Source organism: Rhincodon typus, unplaced genomic scaffold (assembly GCF_021869965.1).
Source record: "Rhincodon typus isolate 14 unplaced genomic scaffold, sRhiTyp1.1 hic_rhity00002558, whole genome shotgun sequence".
NCBI lineage: Eukaryota > Metazoa > Chordata > Chondrichthyes > Orectolobiformes > Rhincodontidae > Rhincodon > Rhincodon typus.
The window spans coordinates 434-25,000 of NW_025968196.1; the positions used below are offsets into that span (position 1 = coordinate 434).

The 24,567-nt window shown below is 41.1% G+C and overlaps 1 protein-coding gene across 1 annotated transcript; it reads right to left on the reverse strand.

The window, feature by feature from the left end:
• Positions 1–883: 883 nt before the first annotated feature.
• fech (ferrochelatase) lies at positions 884–19,508 on the reverse strand (the record flags this gene model as incomplete). Its single annotated transcript, XM_048593250.1, has 6 exons — positions 884–969; positions 3,473–3,637; positions 4,544–4,651; positions 13,323–13,421; positions 14,000–14,106; positions 19,374–19,508. Coding segments are annotated over 6 exons (683 nt in total), but the record flags the coding sequence as incomplete, so codon positions are not given.
• Positions 19,509–24,567: the final 5,059 nt, after the last annotated feature.

A 24,567-nucleotide genomic window follows, 5' to 3' on the forward strand; every position in this document is an offset into this window, starting at 1 on the left:
CTAATAAAACAGGAAATCTGATTTAAAGAAAGAAACTGCTTGAATTTACACTGTTGTGGAGGTGCCAGTGCTGGACTGGGTTGGTCAAAGTCAGAAGTCACAGTGACCTGATGAAGGGGCTGCCTTCCAAAAGCTTCTGATTTCAAATAAACCTGTTGGACTATAACCTGGTGTCATTTGACTTCTGACTTTGAATTTACATTACACTTTCACAACCTTGTGTCTCAGAGCACTTTACAAACAATGATGCACTTCTAAAAAGCAGCCACTGTTGTATTTGTAGGGATGTCAACAACTGCACAAAAGAACATGGAACTTAGCTGAGCTCAATCATCTCACTGGACACTATATGTGCAAGCCACTCATAACCAAGTTAACACCTGTCATTTACAAAGCTGAACAGGGAGTTTAACAGCATAGCATATAGGAGCAGAATTAGGCATTTGACCCAACGAGTCTGCTCCATCCTCCACTTTCCTGCCTTTCCCACATAACTCTTGATTCCCTTACAGATTAAAATTCTGTTTACCTTGACTTGAATATATTTAACAACCCAGCCTCTAAAGCTCTCTGCAGTAAAGAATTCCACAGATTTACTACCGAGAAGAAATTCCTCCTCATCTGTGACTACTAATTCTGAGATTATGGCCTTTGGTCCAAGATTTTAAAGAAGCTCTTGGTGTCGGTTTTTAGATTACTTGCTAGTTTGGCCTTTCAATTTACTTTCACACTTTATTGAATATCTTTTTTCACCAACGACTGTGTGCCATTATTGAATTTAAAACAGTCTTTACTTTCCACATTAAACCGGCAACAGACGTGTAATGTGCAAAGTACACATCCACAAAAACCATCTCTCTGGAGGTTAATATAAATTGCTTTATAAAGCTAAACATAAAACTATGTCACCTTTATAAACAGCTGGTTTCCATTTAGTGACTCTGCTCTCCTAATGTTTTCAACGCCACACTGAAACAGATATTGTGGAAAGAAAACAAAAATTATTTCGAAACACATTTCACCAAGGCATTCATTTCTAATTTTATATAATGCATAGCAACCCAAATGACCAATTGCTCAGAACACTGCCTTTGCACCACTTGGGTCAAATTCATTTCAGATTGATAAAGTGAAAATCTTCTTTCTGCCATTTTTGAGATTTTCACATGAAATGGATTTATTAATTCAAAAATACCATAGAATAAAAGCATCCCCAACAGAATACTCAATGACAGTCTCACTCATAGGGTATATGAAGACTGATTTGGAAGTTTAAAAAAAAAGTGTAAGGGGGCATGTCTTTGAGGTGGGGTTACCATATATTGATGGGTACAATAAGAAGAATCAACACAGCGTTGCATTGCAGGAGATTGCCTTATGATACTGATGAGACTAGAATTTTAAAAAATGTTCATTCTTCATATCCTTCATCTCAAACAGCATAAAATGATGCTTGGGATCTGACTTGCTGTGTCAAAACCACATTGAGCAAGGACCAGTCAATTGTCCAAAAAGGAGAGAGTAAGCAAAAGGGGAAACAGAAGACAAATTATTCCTATGGATCACTCTTACTCCTTTCCAAGCGATTGGCTATGTGGCAAAAATGGTAGAATACAGATGCATTTCATTGCCTGCAGTGTGTCAAACATAGGCAAGGAGACTCCAGCTAATTAGCTTTTATCCGCACCCCTACAGTTGCCAGCCTTAAACCAATACAAATCACTATATGACAGAGAAATGGTTGAAAGCACTGGACACTGCAAAGACTGCGAGCCTCAACAGTATTCTGGCAATAGCACTGGAGACTTGCACCTCTTGTCAGGTTGTTCCAGTAGAGTTATGACACTGGCATCTACCAGACAATGTGGAAAATCATCCAGGTAGGACTCATTCAGGGTCCGATACATGAAAAAAATAGGATAAGTCCAACTAGACAAATTACCACCTCGTCAGTATATTCCTGAGCTTCAGTAAAATGACAGATGGTATAATTGACAATGCTATGTAGTGGCACTTTCTCAACAGTAACCTGCTCTCTGATGCTCAAATAAAGTTCTGCCAGGTGCACTCAGTTCCTGAGTAGCCTTGATCTAAACATTAAGAGCTGAGTGTGACAGCCCTTGACATCGAGCCTGTACAAGTTGCATTGCAACAAACTATCAAGGTTCCTTCTACAGTACCCTCCAAACCCATGACCTCTAGCACCTAAAAGATTGAGGGCAGTAGATGCATGAGGAACACTACCATCTACAAGCTCCCCTCCAAGCCACAACTATCCTGTCTGGAACTATTTCATTCTCTTCACTCTTGCTGGGTTAACATCCTGGAACTCCATTCCAAACAACATCGTGGGTGCCCCACACAGTGATTCAACAAGGCAACTGACCATCACCTTCTCAAGGGCAATCAAGAATGCACAAGAAATACTGGCTTAACTAGTAACATCTACATCCCATGAATAAATAAAAGGTAAATTGGATACAAACAATGAATTTATTGAAGATGGACAAAGAAAAATAAAAGAAAATAATACTTGTTGCAATTTTATATTAGAAAAAAAATCTTTTAACAGCTTACTTTTGCTCTACAGCAATCACGGTAGTTTTGCTTTACTGAACTTGGAGAACAGGTTAAGTTTCTTTCATGAGTTGTTATTTTTACCATATTTAACTGACGGACTCTTATTCTTAAACTATATCCTATAGCCTTAGTCACCCCATGAAAGGAAACAATTTCTTGGTATCTATCCTATACAGTCCACTTAAGATCTCATGTTTCAATAGCGATGAGCTTGCATTTTTTTCTAAATGCCAAACATCGATATACTTATTTTTAAACAACCTGCTCAGACATGTTATGTCCCACCTTGAGCAGGAAGGATTTGAACCCAGAAGGTCTGGGTCAGAGGTAGTGACAGTATCACTGCACCACAAGACCTCATGTGACGTGATTAATACAGAACTTGAAAAAAAAAATGCACTTCAACTGGGTAGAAACCATTTACCCTTCCTTCATAAACAGGTCCTGCAACCCAGGAATGAATTAAGAGAACCTTCTTGAACTACTTCCAAAAGCAATTGTATATTTTTTCATAATCAGAAACAAAAAGTGTACACTTCAGATGTGGTTTCACCCCAACACCTGTACAGTTGCTTAAAACATTCCTATTTCCACATTCTATTCCTGCGCATCTTAATTATGTGCAAACCATAATTTGCACCATGCTCGTATGCCCGGAACAAAGGCTCCAGTAAAAGCATATTATAAATGAAAGCAATTAATCATGACAGATTTAAACTTGGATTTGAGAGTCTGTTTTTCCACCGAAGTTCCATCTACTAAGTTAAAGGGATTACTAATCATATCATGATAACCCTTGCAAAACAACAACAACAAAAAAATACTCACTTCCTCAATCAATATGGGGAGATTATAAAGATGACCATGTATCACAAACAACCTGACAACTTACCTCATTGGCTAAGATTTGTGCATATTCTATATCAAGTTCATGCAGTGTTTCAATGTGATCACTGGTGAAAGCAATAGGGACCAATAATAAGTTTTTGTTGCCTCTCTCACACAATCCTTTGATGGTGTCATCTGTGGAAGGTCCAAGCCAGGGCATAGGACCAACCTGTATTAAAGAAAACAAGTTACACTATTAACAGAAGTATCTTTCATCACTTTCAGGAACTGAAGCACAAATGGTTCAAGTTATTTACACCTGATTTTTCTAGATTTATGACAAACTTTATGATGCTATTAGATGCAGAAGCATGTAACTGAACCAAATGAGCTTCAATAGCCGCAGTGATTGTCAAATACCAGCAGGTGTCACTTGATGAAAGCATTTCATGTCATGTCATCTTAAAATGAAATACCATATCAAAACATGTAACAATTTCCCATCATATAGTTTTTCCAGTTTATCAATTCTCTCAGTTCTACCCAGTTCAAATGCAACTTGGTTGACTAAAATTTATTCAACATATTTTAAAACGCGTCTGAAATGGATGGGTCACAAAAGTACATAGCAACGTGGAATAAATATATGAAGCCTTATTTTATTGTTATAGTACCAAAGTCTCCCTATAGGTACACTCTAAAATTTTCCAGAATGAATGACAGATTTTCAGAAATATGTTAGCCGTTCAGTTCGACACTACCAAGACCTACTGATGCAATAGTCTCCAATGAGATAATTGCTCAAATGACATTTCACAAGGTTTGCTCACTCAAAAATTTAAAATCTCCCTGTCTTAGTCAGCCTAAGCCCAAGAACAGCAAGCTATACTGGGAGGGCAAACAGTAGCCACAGTACACTGGCTGAGTTGTTTTTGGGTATGCACAGAACCATTCAAAGAACCATCTATACAAAACAAACCACACAAAACCAGTATATCAAGGGGTATGAAACAAAGGCAGGTAAATAAAATCAAGGTATAATTTAGTGACACTGTTGGACAGTGGAATAGATTTCATATTCCAGTTGTAATCTTCTGCAAATAAATAAATAATGGTATTCAGAAGCGCTTGTTACCTTAGACTGCCACACCAGCCTGTATGGGTTACTGAAATTTAGCATTTCCATGACTCGCTGGACAGTTGCTCCCACTTCCTGTGGATAGGGGTCACCTCGATTCACAACCTGAAAGACAGACAGTGCTAACAAACAATGGTAGCATAATGGATTCCATATAGTTAGTTATTCAAAAATATGCAATGGCCAATAAGTGCTAGTTTTGTACACATCCAATTATTTAAATACATTCCCTGTTAACACCTTACACAGTAAATACAATGGAACAATTTATCAAGATGAAGGATGGGAAAAAAATTTTGGTTTGAAGAGCTACTCCTTTGAGGTATTTTCAGTTTTGGAGCAGATTTCCTAGAATGCTACGAGCAGAAATTACTGTTTTATAAGCTATTGCATTGTTTTGGAACTTTGGGGGGAAAAAAAAAATCAAAGCAACGGCACTTTAAAAAGGAGGAGGAGAAACAAAGGCAATGACCAGATGCAAAGTGAATGAAACAGAGAAATAAACCTGACTGCTGTCTGAACCAGCAGCGAACCTGCAGAGCTGACTGCTCTGCTGTTTGATTTCAAGTATCTCTGGACGTCAGAATTCATCTAAGAAAAATAAATAAAGCAAAATTCACAGCTATCCTTGAAGAAACTTATGTGGGGTAGCTCACAGCAGGGGAGCCAATAAGTGTTTTTTAAACAGTGTAACCTTACTGTTTTTGTCTGTAAATCTACAATAGTGAGTAGAGGTGGGTTCCTTTTTGATTATATGTTTTATTGAGACCTGTCTCTTGATTAAACTTTAAAAATACAAAACATAGGCACTAAGTTAGCCTGGAGCAGTGTTTTTTAGAGCAGTAAGACTGTGCTATTTTCTGGGTCTGTAGATTGTTAGGGTTCAAAGATGGCATTTAATAGAGTGATGTGCTCTTCCTGTTGGATGTGCGAGATTAGGGAGAGTTTCCCGGTTACTGATAATTATGTCTGCAGGAAGTGTGTTTCGTTGCAAATCCTATCGGATCACATGGATCGATTGGAGCAGCAGTTAGAGGCAATAAAGGAATTTACAGGAGCTAGCAGGTGTAATGGATATATATAGTCAGACAGATGGGTTACTTCCAGGAAATGTTGGAAAGGGAGGCAAGTCATGCAGGAGTCTACTGTGGCTATCCCTATGTCAAACAAGTAGGCTGTTTTGGAAAACGTACTGGGTGATGGACTCCCAGCGGAACGCAGCACTGGCAGCCAAGTTTCTGTTACCAAGACTGGCTCTAATGTAACAAGGGGTATGTCAAGGTAAGTGATTGATTGCGATAGGGGATTCTTTAGTCAGAGGCACAGACAGATATTACTGCGGCCGACAGCGAGACATCAGAACAGTGCATTGCCTCCCTGGTGCCAGGATCAAGGATATTTCAGAGCGGGTGCAAAATATTCTCAAAGGGGAGAGACAGGAGGTCATTGTACACATTGGAACGAACGACACAGGAAGAGAAAAGGATGAGATTTTGACGAGAGAATACAGAAAGTTAGGCAGGAATTCAAAAAAGAAGTACTCAAAGGTAGTGATATCTGGATCACTCCCAATGAGCTAGTGAGGGTAGGAAAAGGAGCACAGAGTAGATGAATATGTAGCTGAGGAACAGGTGCAGAGGAGAAGGACTCTCATTTTTGGATAACTGGAATCTCTTCTGAGGTAGAAGTGGCCTGTATAAGGAGGACAGATTGCACGGAATTGGAAGGGGGTCTACTATATTGGTGAGGAGATTTGATAGGGCTGCTCAGGAGGATTTAAACAAGTAAGGGATGGGGGGTAGCGGCGGTGGTAGGAACCCAAGGAGCTGGTGAGGAAAGAGATCAGTCTGTGACTGATACAGTTGGGAAAAGGAACAACTCAAACACAGTCAGGGCAGGCAGGAACAAAGCAGAGAATGAGGTAGGACTGATAAATTAAACTGCATTTATTTCAAAGCAAGACACCTAACAGTTAAGGCAGATGAACTCGGGATATTCCTGGGAATACGTCGAGGGAAGTTATTTGGGTGGAACTGAGAAATAAGAAAGGGATGATCATCCCCAGTAGGCAGTGGGAAATTAAGAAATTTGTAAGCAGATCTCAGTTATCTGTAAGAATAATAAGGTGGTTATGGTAGGGGATTTTAACTTTCCAAATGTAGACTGGGACTGCCACAGCATTAAAGGCTTGGATGGAGAGGAAGTGTGTACAAGAAACTTTTCTGATTCAATATGTGGATGCACCTCCTAGAGAAGGTGCAAAACATGATCTACTCTTGGGGAATAAGGCAGGGCAGGTGACTGAGGTATTGGTGGGGGAGCACTTTGGGGCCAGCAACCATAATTTTATTAGTTCTAAAAGTGATGGAAAACGATTGACTGAATCTAAAAGTTAAAGTTCTAAATTGGAGGAAGGCCAATTTTGACAGTATTAGGCAAGAACTTTCAAAAGTTGATATGGGGGGGGGGGGGGGGGGGGGGTTTTGGAGGGTGGTGCTTGCAGGGAAAGGGACGGTTGGAAAATGGGAAGCTTTCAAAAACAAGATAATGAGAGTCCAGAGACAGTATGTTCCTGTTAGTGTGAAGGGCAAGGTTGGTAGGTGTAGAGAATATGGGATGACAAGAGAAATTGAGGTTTTGGTTAAGAAAAAGAAGGAAGCATATGTCAAGAAGAGACAGCAGAGATCAAGTGAATCCCCAGAAGAGTATAAAGGCAACAGGAGTATACTTAAGAGGGAAATCAGGAAGGTACAAAAGGGGTCATGAGATAATCCTATTTGCCAAAGCTAAGGAGAATCCAAAGGGACTCTACAAATACATAAAAGGACAAAAGGGTAAATAGGGAGAGAATAGGGCCGCTTAAAGATCAGCAAGGCCGCCTATGTGTGGAACCGTGGGAAATGGGGGACATACTAAAGGAGTACTCTACATCAGTGTTTACTGTGGAGAAGGATATGGAAGATTTACAACGTGGGAAAATCAGTAGCGGTATCTTGAAAAATGTTCATATTGGGGAGGTGGTGGTGCTCAACGGCTTAAATTGCGTAAAGGTGGATAAATCCCCAGAACCTGATCAGATGTACCTTAGAACTTTGTGGGAAGTAGGGAAATGATTGCTGACCCCCTTGCTGAGATTTTTTTTTTTTAAATGATCAGATGTGCCAATGGGATGTGGAGTGCCAGATGGAGTTTCATTTAGAGGTGCTGCATTTTGGAAAGGCAAATCAGGGCAGAATTTATACTTACTGGTAAGGTCCTGGGGAGTGCTGCTGAACAAAAAGAGGCCTTGGGGTGTGGGTTCATAGTTCCTTGAAAGTGGAATCACAAGTAGATAAGATGGTGAAGAATGCATTTGGTATGCTTGCCATTATTGGTCAGTGCATTGAGTATAGGAGTTGAGGGGTCATGTTGCTGCTGTACAGGACATTGGTTTGGTCACTTCTGGAATACTGAGTGTAATTCTGGTCTGCCTGCTATAGGAAGGATGTTGTGAAACTTGAAAGGGTTCAGAAAAGATTTACAGGATATTGCCAGGGTTGGACTGTTTGAGCTATAGAGAAAGGCTGAATAAGCCGGGACTATTTTCCTTGGAGCATCAGCAGCTGAGAGGTGACCTTATAGAGGTTTATAAAATCATGAGGGGCATGAATTGGCTAAATAGACAAGGTCTTTTCCCCAGGATGGGATGAGTCCAAAACTAGAGGGCACAGCTCTGAACGAGAGGGGAAAGATTTAAAAAGAGACCTAAGGGGCAACATTTTCCATGCAGAGGGTAGTGCATGTATGAAATGAGCTGCCAGAGGAAGTGTTGGAGGCTGTCACAATGACAACACTTAAAAGATATCTGGATGGGTATGTGAACAGGAAAGGTTTAGAGGGATATGAGCCAAATGCTGACAAATGAGACTAGGTTTATTTAGGATATCTGGTCGGCATAGACAAGTTGGACCGAAGGGTCTATTTCCATGCTGTATATCTTGACTCTATGACAGCTTGTTACAAAATACTTCACAAAACTGCCATTCACTACGTTCCAGTTGTTCATGATATAGGTTGTTTATTCCCCAATCTTTTAAAATAGAATGAAAATATATAATGTGCCCGATTACACTCAGAGCACCTCTATTTCCCTCCCATAACAGGTATGTTTACTTTGCTATTACAGCACAGAAACAATCTTAATACGCTATGTCCATGGCAACTAATGTAAGCTTAAATGGGCTGCACAAGACACCATATCACTGGCCCTTAAATCTCACAATGCCAAAGACAAAATACAGAAGTATCTTCCTTGCTGCCAACTCAGTTACCCCAAAAAAAAATTAATATTCGATTCCAGCCCAATCTAGATACAGTGCTGATCTTCAAAGTACAAATGCCATACATAATTATTTCTCTAGGCAGAAAATTTCACATCAATGCCAGATTGAATCTGAATGAGCTAGGATTTAAAATTGTAACTAAACATGCTTTGTCTCAAAACCAAAATTAACTTTTGTTCAGATGGTTAAATGTTCTGCCAACTCCTTGAAAATAACTGCTTTGGAAGGAGGAAAATCCTTTTGCCAATCTAGATGGAATTTGAAAAGGTTTCAGAAACATTTTTTTTTTTTTTTTTTTTAAAAAAGTTCTTTCTTGGGGCGTGGGTGCTGCTGGCTGGCCAGCAATTATTGTCCATCACAAGTTGCCTTTGGAGGAGGTGGTGGTGAGCTGCCTTCTTGAACTTCTGCAGTCCACGTTCTGCAGGTTGAACCACAATGCCATTTCGGTGGGAATTCCAGGGTTTTGACTCAGCAACAGTAAAGGAAGGGTGATATTTTTCCATGTCAGGATGGTAAATGGCTTGGAGGGGAACTTGCAGGTGGTGGTGTTCCCATACATCTGCTGCCCTTGTCCATCTAGATGGAAGCAAGTATGGAAGGTGCTGTCTGAGGATCTTTGGCGAATGTTGGCAGTGCATCTTGTAGATGGTATACAAACGTCAGTGCGGTATGGAATGGATGCTTGTGGACATGGTGCCAAACAAGCGGACTGCTTTGCCCTGGACGGTGACAAGCTTCTTGAGTGTTGTTGGGGCTGCACTCATCCAGGCATGTGGGAAGTATTCCATCACACTCTTGACTTGTGCCTTGTAGATGGTGGACAGGCTTCGAGGAGTCATATGGCAAGTTACCTGCCACAGTAGTCCTAGCCTCTGACTTGCTCGTGTTTATATGGAGATTTTAAATGGAGTCAACGGTAACCCCCAGGATATTGATAGTGGGGGATTCAGTGATGGTAACACCTTTAAAATGCCAAGGGCTGATGGTTATATTGTCTCTTATTGGAGATGGTCATTGCCTGGCATTTATGGTGTGCAAATATTACTTGCCACTTGTCAGCCTAAGCCTGGATATCGCCCAGATTTTGTTGCATTTGAATATGGACTGTTTCAGTATCTGAAGAGCTGCGATTAATGCCGAACATTGCCAATAACTGCACAAACATCCCCACTTCACACCTGGAGGGAAGGTCATTGAAGAACCAGTTGAAGATGGTTGGACCTAGGACACTACCCTGTGGAGCTTTTGTAGAGATGTCTGGAGCTAAATCAGCTGACCAGCAACCACAACCATCTTCCTATTTGCCAGGTATGACACCAACCATCAGAGAGTTTGCACCTAATATCCATTGGTTCCAATTTTGCTAGGACTCCTTAATGCCCCACTTGGTCAAACGCAGCTTTGATGTCAAGGGTTGTCACTCTCACCTTACCTTGGGAATTCAGCTCTTTTGTCCATGTTTGAACCAAATCTGTAATGAGGTCAGGAGCTGAGTAACCATGGCAGAACCCAAGCAGGTGTTGCTCGATTGCACTGTTCCCAGACGAATAAATAAAAAGACCGATGGGGTGATAATTGACTGGGTTGGAACTGTCTTGCTTTGTGTGTACAGGACATACCTGGGCAATTTGTAACTGTATTGGAAGAGCTTGGCTGGGAGCACAAGCCTATTGCCAGAATGTTATCAGGGCCTACAGCCTTTGCGGTATCCAATGCCTCCAACTGTTTCTTTTTATCATGTGGAATGAATTGAATAGGCTGAAGACTAGCATCTTTGATGCAGCAGACCACTGAAGGAGGCCCAGATGGATCACTCACTTGGAACTTCAGGCTGAAGATTGGTACAAATGCTTCAGCCTTATCTTTTGCACTTACATGTTGGCTTCTTTTGTCATTGTGGATTTTTGTGGAGCCTCTTCCACCAATGAGTTGTTCGATTGTCCATCACCATTCACCATGACTGGATGTGGGAGGACTGCAGAGCTTAGATTTGATCCATCAGTTGTGGAATCGTTTAGCTGTGTCTGTCTATCACTTGCTGCTCATGCTGTCTGATATGCAGGTAATCCTGTTTAGTAACTTCATCAGGCTGACCCCTTATTTTTTGGTATGGCTGGTACTGCTCCAGGCATGCCCTCCTGCACACTCCATTGAACTAGGGTTGATTCCCCGGCTTGATGGCAAGGGTTGAATGGGGAAAATGCCGGGCCAAAAGGTTGCAGATTGTGCTGCAATACAATTCTGCTGCTGTTGATGGCCCATTGCACATCATGGATATCTAGTGTTGAGTTGCTGGATCTGTTCACAATCTGGGACATTTAGCATGGTAATAGTGTCACATCACATGTTGGAGGGTATTCTTAATGTGAAGGTGGAACTTCATCTCCACAGGGCGTGTGGTGGTCACTCTTACCAATGCTGTCAGGGAAAGATGCACCTGCAGCCAGCAGATTGGTAAGAATGAGGACAAGTATGTTTTTCCCTCTTGTGGGCTCCCTCACCACCTACTGTAGACCCAGTCGGGCAGCTACGTCCTTTAGGGCCTGACCAGCTCGATCAGCAGTGCTGCTACTGAGCCATGTTTGTTGGTGGACATTGAGATTGCCCACCCAGAGTACTTTTTGTGCTGTTGCCACCCTCAGTGTTTTCTCCAAGTGTTGTTAAACATGGAGGAGTGCTGATTCATCAAGATTGGACAGTACTTGACAATCAACAGGTTTCCTTGCTCATGTTTAGCCTAAAACCATGAGATTTCATTGGGTTCGGATTCAAAGTTGAGGACTTCTGTGACAACTCCTCGTATACCACTGTGCTGCCACCTCTGCTGGGTTTATCCCAATGGTGGGACAGGACACATCCAGTGATGGGGATGGTGGTGTTTGGGACTGTCATACTTAAGAATCGTACCTTACAAACAACGTCAGGATGCTGCTTGACTAGACTGTGAGACAACTCTCCCAATTTTGGCACTAGCACCCGGACGTTAGTCAGGAGTACTTTGCAAGGTTGTTTCTGTCTTTTCCAGTGCCTGGGTCAATGTCAGGTGGTCTGTTCAATTTCATTTTTTTGTTGAAACTCTGTAGCAATTGATACAACTTGAATGGCTTACTAGGCCATTTCAGAGCAGTGTTGAGAGTCAACCACATTGTTGTGGGTCTGGAGTCACATGGGGACCAGATCAAGTCAGGAGTGCAGATTTCTTGCCCAAAGGACATTCATGAGCCAGATGGATTTTTCCAACAATCAATAATGGTTTCAGATTTGTAATTTCATATACTTTTTGTTAACCATAACATTGATGCACAAATTAAGCCATTTGGCCCATCCAGTCAATCATGGTGGATATGTTTCTCAACCTCATTCCCCTGCCTTTTCCCTGTAAGCTTCGATTTCCTAACTAATCAAGAACCTATCTTAAACATATTCAATGACTTGACCTTCAAAGCCTTCTGCGGCAACGAGTTCCACAGATTAAACAGCCTCTGGCCGAAGAAATCCCGCCTCACCTCAATTCTGAAGTGCCATCCCTTCACTCTGAAGCTGTACCCTCCAGTCTTAGTCTCTCCAACTAATGTAAACAGCTTTGCCACATCCACTCTATCCAGGCCTCTCAGTATCCTTTAAGGTTTAATTCCCATCATCCTTTTGAATCTGTCAAGTACACATCCAGAGTCCTCAACTACTCCTTGTATAAGCCCTTTATCCCTGGGATCATTCTTGTAAACCTTCACTGGAGCCCATCCTTCCATAGACACAGGGCCCAAAACTGCTTGCAATGTTCCAAATGCGGACTGACCAGAACCTTATACGTCAGCAGTACATCCCCGATCCTATTTTCTAGCACTCTTTAACTAATGCTAACATTACATTTGCCTTCCAAACTGCCAACTGAACCTGCATGTTAATTTTAAGAGAACACTGAACAATGACTCCCAAGTCCCATTATGCTTTGGATTTTCGAAGACTTGACCAATTTAGAAAATAGTCCACACCTCTATTTTATTATCAAAGTGCATAACTTCACACTTTCCCACATTGTATTCCATCTGCCACATATCACGTCCACTGGATCTCCTTCGTCTAACTGAATTCAAATTCCACCATCTGCCATGGTGGGATTCAAAGGGAGTCCCCAGAACATTATCACACGACTATGAATCCAAAAACTCAGCTAATACCATTAGGCCATTGTCTGCCTGTTGTATCTTTAATCTCAGTTTTAGGTTAGGAGAGCAAAAGATTCTTTAAAAACTGTGATGCAATGGTTAACGAGCACAACGAAGACAAGACAGAAGATCCTGGGCAGATCAGGTGAAAAAATGAACTCAGATACAGATCCCAAAATGGACCAAAGACATAAAACTTAGCAAGGTGTGCAAAAAGTCAGAATTCACTTGGGTGCACTTCTAGTCAAACTGATTCTTTCAATTACAATATTGCTCTAAGGCACTTACAGACATAGGCAGAGAATGAGCAGAGAACAAAATGACTACATCATCTCTTTTCTCAGGTGGAAATCGATCAAGTTCCTGCCGTACATGATCCGCAAAACACTGCAAAATAAACAAAAACTGTTAACCAAACCATTACTAATATAAGTGACAATGTAGGTGCACTTAAAATAAAAACAGTTGCATATTCTAAATTGACTGTCAGTTCTCAGATGATCAAAAGCATTTTATTTTCAAAGTCAAGTAACCCAAAAAAGTAATTAAGTTTGAATAGTAGACAGTTCATCGGTGACAGATATCATCAGCAGCTTTAATATGCAACACAGATTAAGGAGTATCATTTGAAAAGCACTACACTGCTAAGCCTCGGATGTAATTACTAGTGGACAAAGAGCCAAGAGACTGTATGGCACACTTGTAGTTTCCTCACAATAAGCCACGCTGCCGATATGCAGCACTTGTAAGGGGCACTTCACAGGACTCAAAGCCATGTTTTTCTTTAAAATACAGAGTAAAATTAAAATCCACAAAACAAAACCTTACATTTTGCTGATTTTTTAGTCCCTGCCAGCGTGTTCCAACAGCCAGCTACTGAGAAGAGCACGTCTAGGAACTGTATTTGATACAGAATATTCCACCAAAGCAAGAAATAAAACAACAAATGGATCCATAACCATTACCTGAATTAATAAAGGATGCGTTGGCCACCTGTCAATTGTACTCCATTTCATCTTAGGTGCTGCTCTCCTGCCATTATAGTACCGATAAATTGCGTTTAAGCTACTTCCTACAAAAGAAAGCAAATCAAATAAACTGTTACCTCATACCAGGCAATCAATTCTGTGGCCTTGCCACCATTTTCCACAAACAGTGAATGAAACGTTGCACTAAGGTAAAATATGTTGTTCACTTTAAGATGGCAAAAAGTATAGGTGCTTGGTACAAAGGCATACAGTGAAAACTTGGAAAAATACAAAAGGTAAAAGATTAAATTATGATGAAAGAACTCAAAGCATTTATTTTAGAAGTCAGAAGAGGACAGATATAACTGTTAAGGAAAGTGTAGAATTGCATATTTTCCTTATCTCCAAAAGAGTCATCAACCCCAAATGCTAACAAGGAGCACCTAGTTAACAGTCTGCTGCCTACCCGCAGTTTGGGTTCTGCTGGGGCTACATAGCTCCTAACCTCATTACAGCCTTGATGCAAACATAGGCAAAAAAAATGAATTCCTTAGGTGAGATAAGAGTAATAGCCCTTGATATCAAATCCCATTTGACCGAGTATCCAATTAAGGAGCCTGAGCAAAGCTGGAACTAACCAGGATCGGGGGAAAACCGATGGCTGGAGTCATACCTGGTACAGAGGAATACGACTGTGGGCATTGAAGGTCAATCATCTCAGCTCCAGGACATCTCTGCAGCAGTTTGTCAGGGTAGTGTCCTAAACTAACCAACTTCAGCTGTTTCATCAGCAACCTGCCCTCCATCTTGAAAGGTCAGAAGTGGGGATGTTTGCCGGTGACTGCACAATGTTCAGCACCAATCCTGACTCCTCAGATACTGAAGCAGTCCAGGTCCAAATGGAAAAAATCCTGGACAATTTCCAGGTTTGGGCTGACAAGTGGCAAGTGACATTTGCAGCACACAAATGCCAGGCAATTAGCATCTCCAATAAGAGACAGACATTCAATGGCGTTGCATCACTGAACCAGAGAATCCCTACAGTGTGGGTGCAGACCATTCAGCCCATCAAGTCTGCACTGACCCTTCAAAGAGCATCCCACCCAGACGAACCTCCCTTACCTATCCCCGTAATCCTACATTTATGATGGCCAATCCACCTAACTTGCACATCTTCAGACTGTGGGAGGAAACTGGAGCACCCAGAGGAAATGCTTGCAGACACGGTGAGAACGTACAAGCTGCACACAGTCAAACAACGGAGGCTACAATCAAACCTGGGTCCCAGGCGCAGCAAGGCAGCAGTGTTAACCACTGAGCCACCCTATCACTGTCCCCCACTATCAACATTCTGGGATTACCACTGACCAGAAACTGAACTGGACTCACCAAATAAAATAGTGGGTTACAAGGGCTGGTCAGAAGCTTTGAATATTGCAGCCAGTAACTTACTTCTTGATTCTCCAAAACACGACCACCATCTATGAGGCACAAGGCAGGGGTGTAATGGAATACTGCCCACTTGCCTGGATGAGTGCAAATCCAACAGCAGTCAAGAAGCTTGACACTACCCAGGATAAATCGGCCTGCTCAATTGTTTGTAGATGTGGTGCCATTCACACCACTGACATTCAGAAGCAGCAGTGTATATTATCTATATGATATACCTGACAAAATTCATCAAAAGATCCTTAGACAACACCTTGCAAATTCATGAATACTTCCATCTAGAACAAGGGCAGCAGATACACAAGAATACCACCACCTGCAAGTGCCTTTCCAAACCATTCACTACCGTGACTTGGAAATATATTGCTCGTCCTTCACTGTCTCTGGGTCAAAATCCTGTAATTCCCTCCCTAAGGGCATTTTGAGTCTTGCTACAGCACACTGACTGCAGCAGTTCAAGACATCCATAAGAACTATCAGTAGTAGGCTGTATGCCCCCATGAGACTGCTCCACCATTCAGGAGGACCAAGGCTGATCTGATATTTCTCACATCCATTTACCCGTTTACCCATAACCCTTGATTCCCTTACTGATTGAGAATCTACCTATCTCGGTCTTAAATATACACAAGGACTAAGTTCCAACAGCTTTCTGTGGCAAGGAGTTCCAAAGATACTCAACCCTAAAAAAAATTCTCCTCAGTCTTAGTCTTAATTGGTGCCCTTTACTCTACCCTCTGATCCTAGACTCTCTCCATAAGTAGAACATCCTCTCAGCATTTATCCTATCAAGCTTGAGAACCTTACATGTTTCAATGAGATCACCTCTCATTCTTCTAAACTTCACGGAGTACAAGCCTGATGTCTAGTCTTTACTCACGAGATACTCTCTCTAAATCAGGGATTATCCTTATGAATCTTCCCTGAACTGCTTCCAATGAAATGATATACTTCCTTTGAAAAGGGAACCAAAATTGCTCACACTACTCAGATGTAGTCTCACCAGTGCCTTGTACAGCTGCAGTAGGACTTCCCTACTCTTATACTCCAATCCCCTTAAATTAGAGGCCAACATTTCATTAGTGGGAGGAGACTGCCCAGTGGTATTATCGCTGGACTGTTAATCTAGAGATAGCATTCTGGGGACACTGGTTCGAATCCTGCCATGGCAGATGGTGAAATTTGAATTCAATAAAATATCTGGAATTAAGATTCTAATGATGACCGTGAATTCATTGTCAATTATCAGAAAAACTCGTCTGGTTCACTAATGTCCTTTAGGGAAGGAAACTGCCATCCTTACCTAGTCTGGCCTACATGTGACTCCAGACCCACAGCAGAATTGCTAACTCCGAACTGCCCTCTGGGCAACAAGTGCTGCCTAGCCAGCGGTGCCCTCATCCCATTAATGAATAAAGAATAAAAAAGAGCCTTCCTGATTACGTGCTGCACCTGTGCGCTAGCTTTCCGTGTTTCGTGCACAAATATCCCCACAGCTTTCTGTAGTTTTTCTCTATTTAAATAAGATTCTGTACTTTTGTTTCCTTCCAAAGTGAATAACTTTGGATTTTCCCTGCTAGACATGCTGCATTTTCCCAGGAATTTCTGCTCTTGATTCATAAGCAGAGACCTCTCCTCTGCCAACATAAGGAACACTTTCAAGTTTTGCGCCTTGTTTGAATCACCCAGAAGCTTAGGGAGACTACTGTTCCCTGATTCTTTCTTCATGGCACTGCCTTGGCCAATCAGGGTTAACTTGCAAGCAACCAGCACCTTTTAGTCCTGTAGCATAAACTGTGATCATTGGAAATTTGGCACTTTCATTTGTTCTGATGAGTGAAATTTCTAAAATTTTTCATTCATTCATGGAATGTCAGCATCACTAGCTAGACCCACCAATGGGTTCAGTCAAGGTGGCAGTGAGTTACCTTCTTGAATCGCTACGGTCCTTGGAGTGTAGATACGTTTATTGTGCTGTTGGGGAGGGAGTTCAAGATTGTGACTTTGACAGAGAAGGAATGGAAACATAATTCCAAGATAGGATGTTGTGTGATTTGGAATGGAATTAGCAAGTAATAGTGGGTCCGATGAATCTGCTGCCTTTGTCCCTCTTGGTGGCAGTGGTCACAAGTATGGAAAGTAGTGATATCAGAAGAACCTTGGTGAATTACTACAATGCATCTAGTACATGATAGACACTACTCAGACTTGCTGTTATAGCTAGTACTTGTATGACTGGTCCAGTTTGGTTATTTTAAAATGTTAACATTCAGTGATACTTCAATACCTCATACAAGAAATTCAGAAACTCTGCGTGCGGGTACAAACTTCATTGCAACGAAATTGGAATTTAATAATAAGTCTTCGTCGTAATTGTGCAGAGATTCAGCAAAACCACATTTGGACTAACGTATGCTATTTTGTTCTCTGCGAATCAGGAAGAAGGCTGAAAAATCAGCCGCGATCATACTGAATGGTAGAGCAGATTAGACCGGTCCTTTGGTCTACCACTACTTCTATTTCATGTGCTTGTAAACAGTATAAACATCTCCCAGTTTTCCAACACTGCAACATACATCTACTTTGCCACTGAAGCGATCAGTTCAAATGCAAAGGCGCTCAGATTTCCTGCTCTAGCTGGATTCTCAAAAGACCAGGGAGTCATAGGCTTAACATATGCTACTGCCCAGACAGCACTGGAGCAACAAGCAGTTTTCAGTTAGAACAGGATTCTATTTATTAATGTGCAACTAGCTTGCAACCACCAACAGATTATTATTAAGCTTTCAAATATTAAGGCAAAGTTGAGTATTCATACAAGTGTAAGGACTCTGGTTGATAACACTGACAATACTTCAAAAGGAGGCCAGCTGGGGATCAATTAACCCCGTGGATAAAACACCTGGTTTGCCAACACTGTGGGTTCATCAGAGAATCCCTACAATGTGGAAACAGGCCATTCAGTCCAACAAGTCCTCACTGATCCTCAGAGAATCCCACGCAGACTCATCCCCCTATAACCCACCTAATCTAGGGCAATTTAGCATGGCAGTTCACCTAACCTGCACATCTGTGGACTGTGGGGGGAAACTGGAGCATCCGGAGGAAACCCACGCAGACACGGGGAGAATGTGCAAACTCCGCACAGACAGTTGCCCAAGGCTGGAATCGAACCTGGGTCCCTGGTGCTGTGAGGCAGCAGTGCTAACCACTGAGCCACCGTGCCGCCCACTAATTCCTGGACCAGCTGAATTTACCATAAAGAATTCTCTTTCTTCTGTGTTGTATTATTCTTTGTTCTCAACATCCCCTCTTGCCTGAGGTGTGGTGATCCTCAGGTTAAACTCAGCATCAGTCGTCTCTCTCTCTCTCTGACGACAGAGCAGACCCTATGGTTCTCCGGGACTAAGGCAACTTTACCTTTAGTAGTTTGAAAGTCAAATATTTATAATACAAAACTGAACAAAAAGTTAGAACTTGCGCAAAGGTAGAACAAACTAAATGTTCAACTGAATATGGAGCACATTGTCTGTCTTCACAAACTCAACTCTAGTCCAATCAGAATATTTCAGCAAAAACAAAAATGGATTTTACTATGGAAAGTAGCTTTACATAGGGTCTTTTGAATGCAGGCACGTGAATTCAAATTAAACTGGACCCGGTGGTTCACAAGTGTTTTGTAGCCATTAAGCAAGGGAACATTTACCATCAAGCATATCAGCCACTGACAGCTAAGCATATAGCTGTCAGCAGACTGAAACATTTGCATCCTGCCCTTATGGAAAGGAAGAAGTGTGAAAAGGTGGAAACCAGTAAAGAATTCCTTCAGTAAAGGATAAATCTTAAAGTTAGCCTTATACCTTTTAACCTTTAAAATTTTAGTTAACAGTATTATTCGCTTTAGACTCTCGTACTGCAATACCTGTGGTAGAACAGCTGTACTGAGGATACTGTGTAAAAGCTACTGCCCGCTCAATCCCATCTCTCTCCATTTCTTCCACCGCTTCTTCTGTTAGAGGATGAACATATCGAAAACCAATATAAAATTTGTGCGGCGCTAAAAAATAAGATGACAAACAATTTGATGATTATTTCCATGTGATATAACTGGAAATGGAACAGGATTCTCACATAATTCAAAGTTCCAGCCATTGTAAAGAGCTGGCTGCAGACACTTTTTTAGAATAATTTTTAAAAAAGTGAAGTAGACACAGAAAAACAAGTAACTATACGCCAGTTAGCTTACGAACTGTTATTAGGAAAATGTTAGAGGCTGCTTAAAGAATGTAATAGCAGAGCATTTAGAAATAATAAAATCAAGCAGAGTCAATATGGCTTCATGAAGAGAAAATCATGCCTGCCAAGTTTATTACCATTCTTTGAGGACGTAATAAGCAGGCTAGATAAAGGAAAAGCAATGGATACAATGTATTTGGATGTTCAGATATATGATAGCATACAACACATTAGATTATTTTAAATAATCTATTGGAGGTAGTATATTAGCATGGATAGAGGATTAATTAAATAACAGTTGTCAAAAGGGGGGCATTTCCAGGATGGCAACCCCCAACTAGTGGAGTACTACAGGGATCAGTCCTGGGGCCACAATTATTTACATCATATATTCATAACTTGGCATGAGGAAACTGAATAAACTATGGCCAAATTTGGGGATGTCAGAAAATAACAGAAGTCTGCACCGCTAACATCAGCAATGTGCCTTGAACTGCAATTGCCTTCCAGACCATCCATAGGTATGTGCATGGTACATAGAGCTGGATGCCTTAGAAACATTTACATTTTATGCGCATAATTCTGGTCTTCACTCACTGTCCCACTGCCCTCCTGCTTGCTATACTCCAGGTTGCTGCTCCACTTGTCACGTCCCTTGCATTCCCGCTTCTTCCACTTGTGCCCTGCTCCCTCGTAAGGGACAGTAAAAAAAACCAAGTGGTACAAGACTATGAGTGGGACAGAGGCACAGAGAATTTGAATTGAATAGATTTGAAACATTTGAAAATGAACACTTATCGGCCCTATTCTTTGATGAAAGCAGTTACCTGTGGAGCCACTGCTAGTGACACCAAAGGCATTATGACTGTACGGGCACTGAGCGCAATCCTACAGTTAGAGTTGGCAGCTGCAGCAAACACTCCAAGTTTATGCAGGGTGGAAGGCTCAAAATTAAGCACAGCTTATAACCGAAGCCAAATGCACTGAGGTTGCGGAGAAAACCAACAGGGCCCAACTATTGGTTTTCAATATACTTTTGATGAAATATTGAAAAGGACCAAATATTGCATGTTAAAAAATACTTCAACAATAACCATTAATATCAATTTTAGAAACTACAAACTAGGAAGGAAAATGTTAGTATTAGCCACTTGTAGACTGATGGGACAAGCTGCTGGAGCTTCCAGAGGGAGAATACTCCTAATGACTGTCAAGACTGCCCCATTGGAGCCACACCCATTTGCGATTATTACTTTGTACCCACAGTCATCCTGTTCAGTGATTTTCCTTGTAACTAAAGCTGTCTGTTTATTCAATGGAATTCTAAATCCTTCAGAGAACACTTCAGGTTGAAGGCACCCTTGTATTTCCCAAATGAGTAATGTTTCCAAAATGAATTTCTGTACAGAATGGTGCATATAGAAAATAATACAAATATGAAGTTATAACAGAGATAGTAAGAACTGCCGATGTTGGAATCAGAGATAACACAGTGTGGAGCTGGAGGAACACAGCAGGCCAGGCAGCATCAGAGGAGCAGAAAAGTTGACATTTCGGGTTGGGACCCTTCTTCAGAAATGGGGGCCAATGTTTCTAAACTAGACATTATTATACTGTATTTTCCCAATCCCCATAAACATTAACTAGTTCATATGCTGCAGACCAAGTCCAATCCTACATAAATTCCCACTTATAGATTAACTTAGGATATCCGGTCAGCATGGACAAGTTGAAGCGAGGGGTCTGTTTCTGTGCTGTACAAGTCTATGATCTCTCACACCTCCCTACAAAAACTTCTTCTTCAAAACATTCACTTATGAGAGTTGATAAGGGACAGCCAGTGGGTGTGGTTTACTTCACCTTCCAAATTCTTTCAATAATGCTCCACATAAGAGATTAGCATGGAAAATTAAAGTACATGTGTTTGGGTCTAGTATACTGACATGGACAGAGAACAGGTTGGCAGACAGGAAACAAAAAGGAGGAATATTACAGTATTTTTCTGAGCAGTATCGAGTGACTCATGGAATATACAAGGATCAGTGCTTGGAACCCCGCTGTTCACAATAAATATTAATGATTTAGATGAGGGAACTAAATGTAATATCTCTATATTTGCAGACAACACAAACCTGGGTGGGAGAAGAAATGTGAAGAGATGCAGAGATACTTCAGTATGATTTGGACAAGTTGACAAAGTGGGCACATGCATGGCAACTGAAATATATAGTGTTGATAGATGTGAGGTTACCCACTTTGGTAGCAGAAACAGCAAGGCAGATTATTTGAATAGCAATAGATTGTGAAACAGGGAACTAGATCCAGATGCTATCACATACCAGTTGCTGAAAAAAAATACAGTTACATTAGGCGGTGAAGGAGGCAAATAGTATGCTGGCCTGCAATAGGATTTGAGGACAGGAGCAGGGATGTCTTGTAGCAATTGTAAAGGACGTTGGTGTGACCACACCTGGAGTACTGTGCACAGTTTTGGCCTTCTTATGAGACAGGATGGACATTCTGGCTATGAAGGAAGTGCAACAATGGCTTATCAGACTGATTCCTGGGATGAAGAAAGACTGGATCAGTTAGGACTACATTCACTGGAATTTTAAAGAATGAAGAGGCTCATCGAAACCTTTAAAATTCTAACAGGTTTAAACTCAGTAAATGCAAAATGGATACTCTACTCGACCAGGAAGTCCACAAATAGGGGTCACAGTCTAAGGATAATTGAGTAGTCATTTAGGACTGATACAAGGTGAAATTTCTTAGCTAGAAAGTGGTGAGCCTATGGAATTCTCTGCTACTAAAATGTGATTGAGGCCAAAACATTGAATATTTTGAAGTAGTAATTAGATATAGTTCTTAGGGCTAAAGAGCTCACAGAGTAAGGGGAGAAAGCAGGAATAGGGTAGAGTTGGATATCAGCCAGGATCCTTTTGAATGGCCTCAAAAGGACCAAATGTCTTACTCCTACTCCCATTTTCCTTTCTTTCTACAAATTACAACATTTTGTCCTAGTCTTCCTGCCAATGCAAGTTCCCACAAAAATACAGTCTCCAAGATTATAGTGTTCAGATTTTTCCAGTCAATGAAACCTTTCACTTCCAGGTACACATCTACAGCCGAGTACCCAACTCCATGCACCCTGCCATCCATTTCATCAGTAGCACAGTCTTGCTTCTACCATGTGAATTTCCTTCTCTATTCAAATAAAATCCTCTATATCCACATTTTTAAAAAATCTATTTTCTCTCTGCAGATTGCCTTGGGAAGTCATATGGAAATAAAATTTTATAAATTGGATAATCTTCTCCAGCAGACACTAAGGAATTTCTCTCCATTTCAAAAACTTCACGTTACTGTTTATATATAAAACCTAACAGATCATTTTCAAATGTTAAACACTTATTTGAACAGATAGAATTACATATATGAGAGCAATGCAGACAAACCATCAAAACATAACCCAGCTACTCTTATCTCATCAGTTCAGAAATACAGTTGGTTCAGTTACTGCCCTGCCCCAGGTTATCTGTCTAACCACAATATGACACAAGTAAGAGGATGGGACTGGGATAAGAAAGGAGTGTGTTTCTTCAGTTGATTGTAAAAATCTTAAGCCGAACAGTTTGAAGTTTAGGTTATCTGACATGTCAGGAAAATGAAATTGCAAAACAGAAGACGTGCAATGCATTAAAGATATTGAAACACGTAGATCCAACCTGTTCAGATCTAAACAACCATTTCTGGACCAAACCACAGTCATCATTCAAGAAACTGTACATCAATATTTCTTAACTCCTTTTACTCCAATCTCCCCCTCCCCATTTTTTAAAGTCAGTGCTGCAAAACGTAAAGCTTGGTTGAATCTGGGCCATCTAACCAATTTACAACTGAATCAGGAGGAAAAGAGCACTCAGCCAATCAAGTCTGCTCTGTCATTCAGTACAACCATACACATTCCCACCTACTTCTGAATACATTTTATCCCACTGCTCGTTAACAATCTACATACCTCTGTCTTTAAAACATCCAAAAAATTCTCAACCCTCTAAGAAAATCTCTCCTCACATTTTAAATGGACAACACATTATTTTGAAACAGTTACCCCAGTTTTAGATTTGTCCACAAAAAGAAACATTTCCACATCCACCCTGTCAAGAACCCTCAGGATCTTTCATGTTCCAATCAAGTCACCTCTAAACTCCAATGGATTCAAGTCTCGCATGTCTAAACTCTCCACATAAGACAACCTGCTCATTCCAGACATTAGTTTTGTATACTTTCGCTGAAGTGCTTCCCATGCACTTTTTGTCCTTCCTTTAACAAAAGGGATACTTGGTATGAACTAACCCTTTGCATGTTCTGCACGAGGGCACCCAGATTCCTCCTCATCTGAGAGATCTGCAATCGCTATAATTGAGATGATCTGCTTTTTTATTCCTAACTTCTTCATGGCAAAATGGCCATTTTCATAGTTTTCACACTAGACTCCAATGCCAGATCTTTGCACACTCACTCAACCTAAATCCTTTGAGACTCCTTAGGTCCCCTTCAAACTTACTTTCAGAACTATCTGCATTGTTGGCAAATTTAGCAACACCACCTTCAGTGCCTTCATCCAAGTCATTTCTATAATTTGTAAGAAAATCAAGATCCCAGGACTGATCCCTGTGACACACCACTCATTACATTTTGCTAACCAGAAAATGGGCCATTTAGGCTCATTTCCTGCTTCCCGCTACCTAACCAAATCTTCTATCCATGCCAGTGTTTCCCCTGACACCTTGAGCTTTGATTTTCCACAATAATCTTTCAAGTGGCATTGTACCAAAGCCTTCTGGCAGTCCATTTGGAAGTGCAGTACTAACAAT